Source organism: Leptonychotes weddellii, chromosome 15, assembly GCF_054177405.1.
Source record: "Leptonychotes weddellii isolate Sample4059 chromosome 15, ASM5417740v2, whole genome shotgun sequence".
Classification (NCBI taxonomy): Eukaryota; Metazoa; Chordata; class Mammalia; order Carnivora; family Phocidae; genus Leptonychotes; species Leptonychotes weddellii.
Window position 1 is genome coordinate 13,906,302 of NC_138383.1, and position 16,440 is coordinate 13,922,741.

Here is a 16,440-nt window from a genome sequence, read left to right on the forward strand (position 1 = left end):
TGAGGAATTCTTTATCTCAGGAAACAAACTGAGGATTGCTGGAGTGGTGGGGGGTGGGAGGGATGGGGTGGTTGGGGGATAGACATTGAGGAGGGTATGTGCTATGGTGAGCACTGTGAATTGTGTAAGACTGTTGAATCACAGATCTGTACCTCTGAAACAAATAATATATTATATGTTAAAAAAAAGAAGAAGAAGAAGATAGCAGGGGGGGAAGAATGAAGGGGGGTAAATCGGAGGGGGAGATGAACCATGAAAGACAATGGACTCTGAAAAACAAACTGAGGGTTCTAGAGGGGAGGGGGGTGGGGGGATGGGTTAGCCTGGTGATGGGTATTAAAGAGGGCACGTTCTGCATGGAGCACTGGGTGTTATACGCAAACAATGAATCATGGAACACTACATAAAAAACTAATGATGTGATGTATGGTGATTAACATAATAATAAAAAAATATTTCATCTGTTAAGAAATAAGGACATCATGTTTATCTAAGATTACCTTTTTTAGGATTCAGAAAAATAAATGTAAAGGATTTCCAAATGGTACTAATATTGTAAAACAACGAGAAGTATTCCTAAAAAATTTCCTTTTCCTTTGCTAAATGGTAAGATATCTGTTATAAATTTAAGAGATGAGGCCTTAATGATCTTTAGATTTCACCTCTCAAATGCAACTAGCCTTACAAGAATGCTTCTGCATGTTCATTTCCAAATTTCTGCAGGTTAAATACATACTCTATCATCAGTAGCTTTAAAAGATTTTACAGGCAAATGAAAATTTAAAAAAACTGGGGACCAACAAAGGATTGCTACTTCTTATTTATTATTTTTTTTAAAGGAGGCTTTATACCCAACGTGGGGCTTGAACTCACAACCCCAAGTATCATGAGTCACATGCTCTACCGCCACGCGCCCTGCCATGTTAGAACATTTAAAGTGCCACTACCATCTACTGTCACCATTAGTTCATAGAATAAAAATATTTTAATATTAAAAAAACAGGAAAGACAACAAATTCTAGGCTGTTTCTCTTTTCTTATTTTGTAATGGGACTAAGGAAAACTTCAGATGGACTGGTGCTTAGGAGCCATTGTTCTAGCTGACAAGTCCCTGGAAAAGTTTCTAAGCCCTCTAACCTTTGTTTTTATTCCCTTGTAAAAGTATTCACCAGGGATTCCCTACTGCCCTCACTTATATGTACACTTAAATGCTGGAACTGACTTGCTTATTAGCAGCCCCATTCTGACACTCTGCCCCTGAGAGAAATAAGAATTACAGAGACTGCAAGAGAAGAGATGGTAGCTAGTACCATAGTCAGAACTAAATCCTACTGCATGGGATTTTACTAGTATACTGTATAAGAATTATCAAAAGTGAAAAAAAAAAAAGAATTATCAAAAGTGAAAGCAAGGCTCATATCAGACAACATTTTGTTCAGAAAAGCTGTACATGTGAATTATCTTCCTTTTAGTTGTGGTAACAAATTAGTATCTCCTTTCATTGCATATTGATGGCTGAAGCAAAAGCTCACCAGGAAACGTCAAAACTTTTTCATTTGTTTTGTATGTATGTGTTTTATTATTTAAAAAAAATTTTTTTTCGAGTGAGAGCATGCACATGCACGCACAGAGTAGGGCAGAGGGAGAGAGACTCTTAAGATGGCTCCATGCCCAGTGTGCAGAGCCCGATGCAGGGCTCGATTTTATGACCCTGATCTCATGACCTGAGCCGAAATCAGGAGTCGGATGCTGAAACAACTGAGCCACCCAGGCATCCCTGTATATGTTTTAGCCATCACACTTGTAGAACCTTTAAGTATTTTGAAAATATAGACTTTCATTTTTTAAAAAAAGATTTTATTTATTTGAGAGTTAGCAAGTGAGAGAGAGAGAGAAAAAGAGAGAAAGAGCACGAGCAGGGGGAGAGGGAGAAGCAGACTCCCCACTGAGCAGGGAACCCAATGCAGGCTCAGTCCCAGGACCCTGGGATCACGACCTGAGCTGAAGGCAGACACTTAACGACTAAGCCACCTAGGCACCCCATGACTTTCATTTTTTAAAAGAAAAATGTACAATTTGCAATCTAGCTTCTGTATCTAAACTGAAAATGTTTTCCACTGAACTTTCCTGGAAAGAAAGCTTCAGCTACTTTTAAAAATTCTCTATCTTAAAAATTATTGCAATAAAATTTATTTAGTTAATTGTGAAGATCTTAACTGTACACTTTGATCAGTTTTGACAAATATGTATATATACTCATGTAACTAACATCCCAATCAAAATATAAAACATTTCCATCATTCCAGAAAGTTCTCTTAGATTCCCTCCCAATCGTCAATAGGCAATCACTCTTCTATCACCATAGACTATATACATTTGCTTCTTTTGCTTAACATCATTTTGAGATTCATCTACTTTGTTAAGCATGTTACTAGTTTATTTCTTTTTAATATTATGAAGTATTCCATTGAGTGAATATACTACAATTTGTTTATCCATTCTTCTGTTGATGGACATTTGGGTTCTATCCAGTTTTTAACTACTATGGATAAAGCTGCTATGAACATTCTTGTACAAGTCTTTTTGTAGACATACGTTTTCATTTCTTTTGGGTAAATACATAGGCATAGAATTTCTTGGTCATAAAGGAGATTTATATTTTAACTTTATAAGGAACTGCCAAATAGTTTCCAAAGTAGTTGTACCACTTTATACTCCCACAGCAATGTGTGAGAGCTCCAGTTGCTTATCACTGTCACTGACATTTGATGTTCGACCTAAAAAATTTTAACTATTCTAGTGGGAGTAAATTGGTGTCTCATTTTGATTTTAATTTGCATTTTCCTGATGACTAATAATGTTAAACACTTTTTCATGTGCTTGTAGGCACACTTGTGTGTCTTCTTTTGTGAAGTGTCTTAATCTTCTGTTCATTAGGATTATGTTGAATCTACAGACGAGTTTGGGGAAAAATTCTAATCTACAAACATGGTGTATTTTTTCCATTTACTAAGTTTTTTTTTTTTTTTTTTTAAAGATTTTATTTATTTATTTGAGAGAGAGAATGAGATAGAGCATGAGAGGCGGGAGGGTTAGAGGGAGAAGCAGGCTCCCCGCCGAGCAGGGAGCCCGATGCGGGACTCGATCCTGGGACTCCAGGATCATGACCTGAGCCGAAGGCAGTCGCTTAACCAACTGAGCCACCCAGGCGCCCCCATTTACTAAGTTTTTAAATTTCACTCTGCAATGTTTTGTAGCTTTCACTGTGGAGGTCTTACACATCTTTCGTTAAATTTTTTTCTTAAGTATTTTGATGCTACATAAAATATTGTTTGTTCCAGTTATCTACTGCTGGATCAGACAGGTAGGGGTTAAATGGCTGTGCTGAAATCATCTGGAACAAAAACTCCAATGTCAGGGCAGTCAACCGGAACACTTACGTTGGTTTGTACTTCTTTACTTTTTACGTGACAATGCAATCCTCCAAAAGCAAGTGTTTCAGTGAACAAGATGGAAACTGCACGGACATTTATGACCTAGCCTCAAGATGTCACATACCATCACTGTATAGTAGTCTACTGGTTGAAGCAGTCACAAGCCTACTAAGATTCAAGAGGAGGAGACAGAGACCCCCAACTCTGGGTAGGAGGAATGTCAAAGACTTCACAGCCATCTTTTAAAACAGCCACACTACTGCAGCACCTGGCTGGCTCAGCTGGAGGAGCGTGTGACTCTTGATCTCAGGGTTGTGAGTTCGAAGCCCACGTTGGGTACAGAGATTACTTAAATAAACAAAAAAACTTAAAAAAAAAAACCCTGCCACACTACTTTTTAAGTTTCAGTTTTTAATTGTTTTCTGCCAGTATAAAAATACAATAGATCTATGCATTTTGGCCTCATAGCCTGGAGTTCTATATTTGTAGTTCTAGTAGGGTTTTTTCTTTTGTAGATTCCTGAGAGTGTTTTAGGTACATAATCTACAAATAAAGACAGTTTTATTTCTTCCTTTTCAATCTTTACTATTTGCTTGTTTGCTTTCTTCTTGTGGTAGCTTGGACTACCAGTGGAATGTTGAATATTTAATATAAGTGGTGTGAGTGAGGGAACATTCTTGTCTTATTCCTGATATTAGGGGGAAAATATTTAACATTTCATTGTTAGCTGTGTGTTTTTTGGAGTTTTCCTTTATTAGACTAAGTTTTCTTCTATTCCTAGTTTGCAGAAAGTTTTTATTGTTAATTGTAATATTTGGTCAAATGCTTTACTGCATTTTTTGAGAAGATTATGTATGCAAAATTTTACATAAATATATATTTATATAAAGACATACAGATTTTCTCATTTATTCTGTTAATATGATAAATTACCCTGATAAACTTTCAAATGCCCTTCAACAGATGAATGGATAAAGAAGATGTGGTCCGAATATACAATGGAATATTAGCCAGCCATCAAAAAGGATGAATACCCAACTTTTGGGACTGGAGGAGATTATGCTAAGTGAAATAAGTCAAGCAGAGAAAGTCAATTATCATATGGTTTCACTTATTTGTGGAACATAAGGAATAGCATGGAGGACATTAGGAGAAGGAAGGGAAAAATGAAGGGGGGGAAATTAGAGGGGGAGATGAACCATGAGAGACTATGGACTCTGAGAAACTGAGGGATTTAGAGGGGAGGGGGTTGGGGGAATGGGCTAGCCTGGTGATGGGTATTAAGGAGGTAACGCACTGCATGGAGCACTGGCTGTTATACGAAAACAATGAATCATGGATCACTACATCAAAAACTAATGATGTATTTTATGGTGACTAATATAACATAACATAATAAAATAAAATAAAATAAAATAAAATAAATAAACTAACATTGCATTCCTGATCGAGTAGGACTAATTGATTTGCTCTTAGTTTTTTCAGGATTTTGCTATTATGGTCATGAGGAATACTGATCTGTAATTTTCTTTTCTTACGAGATCCTTACCATATTTTGTTTTCAGTGTAACACTTGTCTAATAAAACAAGTTGAGAAATGTTCCCTTCTCCTCTAGTTTTCTGAAGACATATGTGTATGATTGATATTATTTCTTCATCTTTTTAATTTTATTGTTTTTGCAGAAATATTTCTTCTTTAAATGTTGAAAACAATTCATCAGTGAAACCATCTCAGCCTAGAGTTTTTTGGTTGAAGATTTTTTTTCCCTTTTAAATTACAAATTAAATTAAATAGGTAAGGGCTATTCAGATTTTCTATTTCTCCTTGAGTCACTTTTGGTAAGCTGTAATTTTTGGAGAATTTGTCCAGTTTATGTTGTTGAATTTATGTTATAAAGATGCTTGTAATAATCCCTTTTCTTTTTTTTTTTAAAGATTTTATTTATTTATTTGACAGAGAGATAGAGAGAGCACAACTAGGCAGAGTGGCAGGCAGAGGGAGAGGGAGAAGCAGGCTCTCCGCTGAGCAGGGAGCGGACGCAGGGCTCGATCCCAGGACCCCAAGATCATGACCCAAGCCGAAGGCAGCTGCCTAACCAACTGAGCCACCCAGGCACCCCTCCCTTATTTTTCTTTTAACGTGTATAGGAACTATAGTGCCATCTCCCTTTTATATCTGATGTTAATTTGAGTTTTTTTCTCATTTTCTTGATCAGTCTTGCTAGGGGTTTATTCATTTTAAATATTAATTTTTTTTCTATTTATTGATGTCTGTTCTTGATTTTACTCTTCTTTCTGCTTACTCTGGGTTTATTTTCCTCATTTTTTTTCTAGTTTATTACGTCAGAAACTTAGACATTGATTTTACACTATTCATTTTGAGATACTTTATCATTTCCTCTGTGATTTCTTGTCTCATTGGTTATTTAGAAGTATGTTGTTAAATTTCTAAATATTTGGGGATTTTATTTGTATCGATTTCTCATTTAGTTCCATTATCCCAGATAACATTTTCTATAAGATTTTAATATTTTGAAACCTTCAGACTTGGTTTTATGGCCCAGAGTATGGTCCTTGTGTACTTGAGAAGAATATATATTCTGCAGTTATTGGGTAGTAGTCTATAAATTGTGAGTGGATCAAGTTGGCTGACAGTGTCATTGAAATCTACACACTTGGTTTTTATCTGCTTGTTCTAATACTTATTGAGAGGTGTTAAAATCTCCAGCTATGATTATTTGCCTATTTATCTCTTTAGTTCTATAAGTTTTTGACTCATGTATTTTTTTCACTTAAAAAACTTTATTTTGAAATTTTTCATTCTTTTAAAAAATATGTAGTAGTGAAGTACGGTTGATATACAATGTTGCATTTGTTTCAGGTGTACAACATAGTGATTTGACAATGATTCGTGTAATTTGAGCCTCTGTTACTAGGTATATACACACTTAGGATTATTTTATCTTCCCAGAAATTGGTCTCCTTTTATGTTTATCAAATGGCCCTCTGGTAACATTTCTGGTCTTGAAGTCTGCTCTACCTCACATTAATATACCCACTCCAGCTTTCTTATGCCACATGGTTACATGGTATATATTTTTCTTTCTTTTTTTTCCATGGTATATATTTTTCTATCCTTTCACTTTCAATCTGTGTCTTTGTATTCACATAACCCTCTTGTAGATAGCATACTGTTGGGTCTCACTTTTTATTTGATCTGGTAGTTTCTGCCTTTTTTAAAAAGAAATGCTCAGTCCATTTAAAATAATGTAATTATTGATATGACTGACTTTAGGTATAGCATTTTGCTTTTCAAAAAAATTTAATTTGATTTGTGTTTTTGGTTCAGTTCTACAGCACAATGATTCGATATTTGTATAGTACACTGTGAAATGAAAACCACATGTCTAGTTAACATCTATCACCTTACAAAATTATAAACTTTCTTTTCTTGTGATGAGAACTTTTAAGACCTACTCTCTTAGCAAGTTTCAAATATGCAATACAGTATTATTAACTATAGTCACCATGCTGTATATTTCCATGACTTACAAATTTTCTAACTGGAAGTTTTTATCTTTTGACCCCTTTCTTCCATTTCTCCCATACCCCACCTCCCACCTCTTGCAACCATCAACGTGTTCTCTGTATCTATGAGATTGGTTTTTGTTTTGTTTTTAGTTTTTTTTAGATTCCACATACAAGTGAGATCATACAGTATTTTTCTTTCTCTGCTTAACTTACTGCTTCTTTTTTTAGCAGCCTAACACAACATCCATTTTATTTTCTTATATTGCTTTTTTTAAAAATTTTAATTAAAATTTTTTTAAAATTTGAGTATAGTTGACACACAATGTTACATTAGTTTCAGGTTTATGACATAGTCCAACTTCTCTATACATTATGTATGCTTACCACCAGTGTAGCTACCATCTGTCACCATATAACACTTTTATGATATCACTTACTATAGTCTCTAAGCTGTGCCTTTTATCCCCACTTGTTCCATTTAAAAAAAAAAAATATTGTTTTTCTTTCCTGCCTTCTTATTGGTTGATAAAATAATTTTTTAGTATTTCATTTATTTTATAAATTGTGTTTTCAGCTATTGCTCATGATGGGGATTTTGTTTTAAAAGTAAGAACATGGGGGGCGCCTGGGTGGCTCAGTCGTTAAGCGTCTGCCTTTGGCTCAGGTCATGATCCTGGGGTCCTGGGATCGAGCCCCAAGTCAGGCTCCCTGCTCAGCAGGAAGCCTGCTTCTCCCTCTCCCACTCCCCCTGCTTGTGTTCCTGCACTTGTTGTCTCTCTCTCTGTCAAATAAATAAATAAAATCTTTAGAAAAAATAAAAAATAAAAAAAACAAAAGTAAGAACATGGGGATCAGGTGGAATAATTAAATTCACTTAGAATAATATTTACCAATAAGGATATCTAAAGCTGCTTATGGAGACCTACATGAGCAGCAGACGTATCTAGAAGCAAAACTGAAACACGTGAGTCATGGCTGAAAATCTAGAGCTGGATCTGCAAGCATTTGGATATTCTCCTTGAATAAGTCGTAAGATGTAAATCCTCGTATCACTGTCCTTCTTTCAAGGCACTCAGTATGTGAGCAATTTCAATGTTCACTTATTTGTTCAAACTTCATTTCCTGAAATGTGTTCAAGGTGGGGTAACCAATACAAAGGATAAAAGATGAAGGAGAAAAGGTTCCTAACTTCAGTAGCATACAATATAGTCGAAAGGATAGGATAGGTACAGAAATAACTAATTCTTATAAAGCACATAGTATCTGTAGTATCTGACATATAGTTCAATAAATGTTAGTAATAAAATTTTAAATTCTTATCATGCACATAATAATGTGTTCAGTACCCTAAATTAAAAACTGTAAAGAAAAAAACACCTAATATCAATTTGGAAGAATACTGTATCTTACTAGAGGGTGGCAGGGGGATCAGCAGGACTTTTATGAATGAGGTGGCATTTAAGCTGGTTATTGAAAGATGGGCAGAAGATTCTAATAGAGATGTAAGCAGAAGGCATAACAAGAAATGGAACAATGAGCAAATGTATGGAGGCAGGAACACGTAAGTGAGTGTTTAAGAGCCAGTGAGTATTTTACATGTAAACACGGGGTTCATACAGGTAAAAGTATATAGTGAGGCTGGAAAGTGGGTTTGGACCCATGCCGTCAAGTACCTTATATGCTAGACTAAGAAGCTGGAAGTTAATTCAGTAGCAATAGGAAGTCAAGTTTCTGAACAGGGAAATTAAGTGATGAAAGTGATACTTGATGAAGCTTTATTTGAAAGGAGTACATAAAGTCTACAAGACCGCATGGATTGGGGCAGAGTTTCCCTACTAGGTATGTCAAGAATGGGTTAGAGGTGTGCTTAAAAATGAATCTCTTTAGCCCTCAGCGCTCTGGGGGCTTGGCACAGCTGTAACCTCAAGGCCAGTTATATCTAGCTATAAGGAGTTGCGATTTTTTAGCTCAGTATGCTATACAAGTTTTTATAATTTTCTAAGTGTGCTATGATATGAAAGAAGCATTAAACTAAAAACCCAGAGAAGACCAGGAAGGGTAGTAATATAGACATGATGCCATGAGCAACTGAAGGGTCTTTGGGGTAACAATGGCAGGAAGGAATTTGAGACTGATGGATGTGAGAAAACATCACGAAGGCAGAATTAGCAGGATGTAGACTGATCGTACAGAAAATATGCTTTAAAATATCTGTGGAGAAATTCCAAGATTTAAAAAAGTCCAGGGTACGGAGAAGCTAATAGGTAGTAGAGGTACACAGAGGTCATCAGAATTGAGAAGAGAAACTCTGATATCCAAGTAACTAGTATGGAGGTTAAAGTAATTGAAGACGGTGGCCGAGAGAAAGGAAATTATGGTCACTTTTTCTTACTGAGTACCTCCAAAACCTTCAAGAAAGATATAAAAGTCTCTCAGGAATAAACACAATTGCTCAGGAACCTCTTGCTCACTCAAGTCCTCTTCTCTGGCTTCCAGCACGGACTAAACACTGTTAAGGGGATGGGGTAGACATGGGCGAAGGAGGAGATGCTGGCGCATAGGCCACAGCTGACACCAGAATTGCAGAGGAAAGAGGGAGGAAGGGCATGAGCACGAGAGGGAGATGGGTTCCATTTTATTTATTTTTAAATATTTTTATTGTTATGTTAATCACCATACATTACATCATTAGTTTTTGATGTAGTGTTCCATGATTCATTGTGTATAACACCTAGTTTTCCCCCCCATTTCTTAAAAATATCTTAAATACCTTTTAAATAGTTTTTAGTGGAAAGCTGAGGTTTAAGACATACACAGAGTTGGGCAGCCATGGATACCATTTTATTTTACCTGACTGTGGAGTAAAAAACAAAACAAAACAAAAACAAAAACAAAAAACCCCAAACACAGTGATGAGGAGGTTTCTAACCATACAAACTCCACAACATGCAGTTGGAGCCATGGTTTTACTGATTTTTTGAATTCTACAGAAAGGACTAGAAGCTCTACTACTTTTAGTACAAGAAAAATGTATTCTATTTGGAAGCGAGAATGAGAATTTTTAGAGAGAAAGAAGGAAAGAAGTAGCAGTTCCTGTAGGAATTTTCATTTTTTTCAAAGTAAAATCTTTTCTCTGTTAACTGTATCCTACGGGACATCAGCTATGGTACATTTGGCTCTGGCAATGTGATAAAAATCATCATTTCTATGGCACACTCTAGGTGAACCTGGGCTCCAAAGCTTCCACCTTTCGCCTTCTGTGCACCCCATCTGTACCTTTGTGGAGATTCTCCAGCGGCTCCAGGACTCCCCTCCGGAAGGAGGCCATGGGGTCTTGAACACAGGACCGAAGGCTCAGCATGCTCTGTAAGTGAGGCTCCCGAAGAAGCTGCTCCCGATAGGCCGTCAGCTGAGGTGAGCGGCAGAGCAGGGCAGCAACATTGTGGACAAATTCTGGGACCAGGCAGGTGTAGGCATTATCTGCTTGGCAATAGTGATAGGCAACCACCTACAACAGAAAGATGAGAATGCGAACAGGTTTACCAGGAGCAAGAACAATAGCCATGGTTACTGTATGATCATTCTCTAACATTGTCTTCCGTCTCCCCATTCCTCAACTTCTTCAAGTAAAAACAAAAGCTGCTATCTCAGAAACTGCCTGATCTAAGATCAGAAATTTGATACACTATTTCTATCGTATACACATATCATAATTCACAATTAAAATTTATAAATGCAAATTGAGTTTTGGATTATAAGATTCCTTTGCAGAATTTGGGTTTTAGATGATAAGAAAAAGGAAACAAGCCTGAGAATAAAGATTTACATTTATCTCTCTAATATTTATTCAGCATGGAACAGTACAGGAAAAAGTCCAATCTTGTAATAAAGCATTAGGAATAAAATGATCCCAGAAAAACCTTGTTAATCTCAATAAACACATATACTTACTAACTCCTTACTTTTAAAAATTAATGTTGTTGTAAATAGCTTTATAAAAAATAATTCAGATTTAAGAATTATCATTAGTATTTTCTAGCACCCAGACACAACCAGAATTAGATGACAGGAAAAAGGAAACGACTGAGATTTTTGTTAGCTGCAGGTCTTAAATTCAAAGAACTTGGAAAACGTGTGAGTCTTAATATCATCCATCCATCTGGGCTGTCTGGCTGGAACCTGGTTTTAACCTCTGGGTTTCTTGTTTGTTTGTTTGAATTTGCCTGGAGCTCATTCCATACCTTCTGGTTGTTCTCTTTGCCTCAAGGGTAAGTGCAGAGGGTGATTTTAATCTACAGCACTCTGCTGGCTCAGTACTCACGAAAGTGAAGTGACTGAGGAGATAACATGAAATTGGCAGGGGAGATTCAGCTTGAATGTATGGAAAGTACTTGGCATGGTGCTCAGCACAAAGAAGGTGCACAGTGATGTCAGCTGATGCTGCCATCATCATCATCATCATCATTGCCTTCCCCTTCTCCTCCTCTTCCTCTCCATCATTATCATCATCGCTTTGTGCCTTTAGGCAGGTGAAAATTACCCTAGGAGCATTCATAGATATACTACTGGGACTCCAGCTCTTCTATCATCTCTCAGAAAACAGTCATCCACTAAAGTGTTCTATTTTGAAAAGACTCCTAATCTATAGGTATGGTCATTCTTGCTCTTTAACAAATACTAGAAATGTCACTTTTTTTTTTAAACATTTTTTTTTTAAAAACCTGAAATCCTTCTCATTAAGCATACAGAGAAATTTAATACTGGAAATGTTACTATCCATAGAAAGCTGAGGGTAGGAATTGCTTATGAGTGAAGCAATGATATGTGAGCACAATATGGAATTGGAAATGAGAAGTTATATCTAAAAAATCTCCACTCTTCTTTAGATAGATTGGCCATTGCTTTATTACCTATCTTGAGCACAATGTAAGGAACCAAAGAGAAAACCTGGCAGCAACTGATCTGTCCTCCCAATGAACAGTGAATGTCAGTGGTTATATCCACATGGATACAAATATCCACTTCATAAAAAGCAAACAGCAAACCTCTGAATCAATATGAACTTTCATCACATTTTACCTTGACTGCTTCCACATGTCAAAGTGAAGCACAGCTGAGCAAATCAGCTCTAACTTACCCTTTGCCTAAAGTAATGGGATAGAAGTTTGAAGATAAAAATTCAGCAATTTAGGAAGAGGTTTTTCTTACTGATTTTATTAAAAATTATCTGTGCTAGGGGAGGGGGGTGGGGGGAAAATCATCTGTGCTCTTGGCTGAATGAGGTTTTATCTAACAAAGGACATTGCTAAACTTACCCCTTCTGTGGCTACCTTTCTTTCTTTTAGTTTAAAATATTTCTTCAGCATTCCAAATATAAAGTCTTGATCGCTTTGCAGAATTCAGGCAGAAAGACCATTCAACATTTTCACGAAATTTGCACTGTGGCTAAAAATAGGTTATTTACTAGACATTTCAAAGCAGTCATGTAGCATGTGTACATAGAACATGCACACATAGTAACTGACAAACACAGGTGCATTTGTCAAACCTATTTGGTACTTCCTCTAAATTGTCTATTGACATCATCTACAACTTTTCCTACATATACAAATAGGAAACAAGTCTGCTAATGTAGTTTTTTTTTTTCTTCAGTCTCTCATTGTACCAGTGTTCAGTGGTATTAGATTTTTCCCGGCAGCCTTGAGAAAGTTATCATGGCCACCTATATTCAGTCACTATCATTCCAACTTCTTGGAAATGATTCAGAATTAGTCTACCCCTAAAATCAGCAGGTAGAACCTTTCTCCTTGAATTCTTGTCTCTCATGAGGATTTGTTGAAATTTCATTTTCAACTATGCATAATTTCTCTCCATTTCAAGTTTGTCTTACGTTAAATCCCTAGACTTTTTATTAAAATAATTCTAGCCAAAATATGTCTGATATGGCCAGAATTATATTAATTCTTTGGGAAAGACAGTGAGTAAATTTTATTAATTTATTTTTTAGAGAGGGAGAGGAGGGGAGGGGCAGAGGGAGAGGGAGAACCTTAAACAGGTTCCACACTCAGCACAGAGCCTGACGTGGGGCTTGATCTCATGACCCTGAGATCAGGACCTGAGCCGAAATCAAGAGTAGGACACTTAACTGACTGAGCCACCCAGATGCCCTGATAGGAAGTAAATTTTAAATTACTCCTATGAGGGAAGAAAGAAAAAAGCAGGTTTGCAGGCTATATAGACAAAAGAAAAGACTGGAGGTCAGTATAGCTTTGGGTATAAGAAACTCTGATTTGGGGCCCTTGGCTGGCTCAGTCTGTGGAACATGCGACTCGAGCTTGGGGTTGTGGGTTTAAGCCCCACCCTGGGTGTAGAGATTACTTAAAAAAGAAAAAATCTTTAAAAAAAATAAAATAAAAATAAAAAACTTCGATTTAGTGCTGTATAGAAGAAACCATAAGATGGAGTATAATCCTCATCAAAGGGCCAAATGACTGAGTGGCAGCAACTCTGTCAGGCTCATGTTAAAAATCCCAGGCCTTCACTCTCCAGACTCTTTTCTACTTCAAATGAATAATCTGTGACAGGATTAAGCTAATCTCACATAAAGAAGAGGACAGCTCTATGTGGAATTCATCTGGAAATAAAAACTTGATTTACATAATGACTGGCATTTGTACCATTTAAATTCTAATGTTGCAAACACCCTCCCTTCAGGTTTGCTCTCATATTCTTATTCCATGTCTCCTTTTCATTACTCCTTGAATTCCCTCATCCCCACCTGACTGACTTCTTGCTCAGCACATTGCTTCCAACACTTTAGTGTGGCTTCTAATATTTCCAGGGACCTGGAGGTTTAGTATGAATAACGACCTTTTCTTGCCTTTCCCTGTCCCTCAACTCTGACTCTCATCTTTACCCTGGGGCTGGAAGCTAAGAATAGCTTCCAGACTTGGGTTCTGCCTCAGTAATTTTCCAGCTTGTAGATCTTTTTTTTTTTTTTTTTTGGCAGTAGGACTTTTATTTATTTTTTAACTTTTTATTTTGAACTAATTTTAGACTTACAGAAATGTTGCAAAAGTAGTACACAGAGTTTCTGTATATCCCTCACCCAGCTTCTCTTTTTATTAGTATCTTACGTAACCATAGCATAATTATCAAAACTAGGAAATAACACTGGCACAATATATTATTAACTAAAGGCATTATTCAAATTTCACCAGTTTTCCACTAATGTCCTTTTTCTGTTCCACGATTCTATCCAGGTCCCTGTATTGCATTTAGTTGTTATTTCTCCTCAGACTCCTGTAGCCTGTAGGAGCTCCTCCGTCTTTGTTTGTCATGACCTTGACACTTGTGAAGAGTACTGATCAGTTATTCTGGTGAATGTCAATTTGAGTTTGTCTGATGTTTTCCTCATAATCCAACTGAGATTTCTGGGCAAGAACACCACAAAAACAATGTTGTGTCCTTCTCAGTGGATCATATCATGGGGCCCACGATATTGATATGTCTTGTTACTGACGACGCTGACCTTGATCACTTTGGTTAAAGTAAAGGTTTCTGCCAGATTTCTCTACTATAAAGTTACTCTCTTTCCCTTGGTAGTTAATAAATATCTTGGGGGAGACACTGAGACAATGCAAATCCTGTTTCTCCTCAAACTTTTGCCCACTGACTTTAGTATCCATCAGTGGATCTTGTCTGCAACAATTATCACGTAGTGTTTGCCTGAGAGTGATGTTCTATTTCCTCCCTCTTTCCTACTACATTTACTATTAGAATTCTACTGGAAGAAAGAGCTATCCCTTTTCCCCCATTTATTTACTTGAGTGATTTAATAAATATGGACTTATTTTATTCCATTGGTTATATCCAATACTATATTTTGTTGCTCACTTTGTTCCAGCTTCGGTCATTAGGATTTTCTTCAGGTTGGCATCTGTATTCTTTCAAGAAGCCCCCCAACTTTTTAAAAGCACTTTCTTGCTTTTTGGTACCACAAGATGCCCCAGGCTCCTCTTATATTTACCCTGCCCCAGACCTGGCATTACCTAACTTCTTCAGAGCCCTGGTTTCTTTTATTGGAGAATGGTGTTTATAAAACAAGATCTGAATAGTAGGCATGCTTATTGCTGTCGAAGTGTCTTTGATTTGGGGCCCTCTCAGTGAAGAGAGCTAGGAAATGCACATACATATACTAACACATAAAGATTCGTCTATATTTCTGTATCTCTCTCTATATATTTATTGAAATATCTACAGATACAGATATACATATTAAAAATTGTGAGTATACGCTCATATCTCAGATTTCAATCCAGTGCCACCTGGCTCACTTTAGATTTCCCTTTCCTCATTTGTTTTTTTTGTTTTTTTTTAAAGATTTTATTTATTTATTTGACAGAGACATAGCGAGAGAGGGAACACAAGCAGGGGCAGTAGGAGAGGAAGAAGCAGGCTTTCCTGCAGAGCAGGGAGCCCGATGTGGGGCTCGATCCCAGGGTCCTGCGATCAGGACCTGAGCCGAAGGCAGACGCTTAACGACTGAGCCACCCAGGCGCCCCTCCCTTTCCTCATTTGTTAACTTCTTTCTCCAACAGTGAGAAACCTGGGGTTGCTATTTACAATATTTTTTTTATCCAATCAATTCTAATACATACATGAAGGATTTTCAGAATTGCTAACCATACGCCTGCGAGAAACACATTTATTAATCAGAATATAGCATTTAGGCACAGTTATTTTTGTCTTTAGCCTTACAGTATTCAGTCAAGATGTTGTCTTCCAAACTGCCTTCTTCAGTGTGGTCATGTTATTCATTTGAAATACAGTTAGGTTTGGGGTGCCTGGGTGGCTCAGCTGGTTAAGTGTCCAACTCTTGATTTTGGCTCAGGTCATGATCTCAGGGTTGTGAGGCTGAGCCCTGCACTGGGCTCCACACTCAGCATGGAGTCTGCCCCTCCCCCTGCTCACGTGTGTGCACTCTCTCTCACTCTAAATAAATGCATAAAATCTTGAAATACAGTGAGGTTTATTTGTGAATGTTTGGATTCTACTTTGGGCTTCCCCACCCCAACATACTGGTTGGTTTTAATTATGTTTTGGATATGTGAAACATCACTATGTTTCTAAGAGTCATAGCTATACAAAAAAATACATGCAAAGGAGTGTCATTCTCTCTTCATCTTAATGGGTACCCCATTTCCATTACCCATATCTTCCTATTCTCCATTCCCACCAACCAGCTTTAGGTAATCAGTATCTTTTCCTTCTGGTTTATCCTTCCTGCATTTCTTTTGCATAAGTAAGCAGATACATGTGTATTTTTTTTATATCCCTTTCTTTCTTACATGAAAGTTAGCATCCCATACTCCTGTGCACTTTCCTCCCCACCTAACAATAGGTCCTGAAAATACCAATGATAATTACTGATATACAAGAATTGGCACTAAGAACTTTGTCTATCAAATCAAGA

The 16,440-nt window shown here is 36.9% G+C and overlaps 1 protein-coding gene across 1 annotated transcript in view; it reads right to left on the minus strand.

The window, feature by feature from the left end:
- TANC2 (tetratricopeptide repeat, ankyrin repeat and coiled-coil containing 2) overlaps positions 1 to 16,440 on the minus strand; it is a 318,672-nt gene that overhangs the window by 68,917 nt on the left and 233,315 nt on the right. Inside the window, exon 12 of the mRNA XM_081805955.1 lies at positions 10,242 to 10,473. Within this exon, the coding sequence (XP_081662081.1) occupies positions 10,242 to 10,473 (232 nt within the window). The remainder of the gene's footprint in view (positions 1 to 10,241; positions 10,474 to 16,440) is intronic.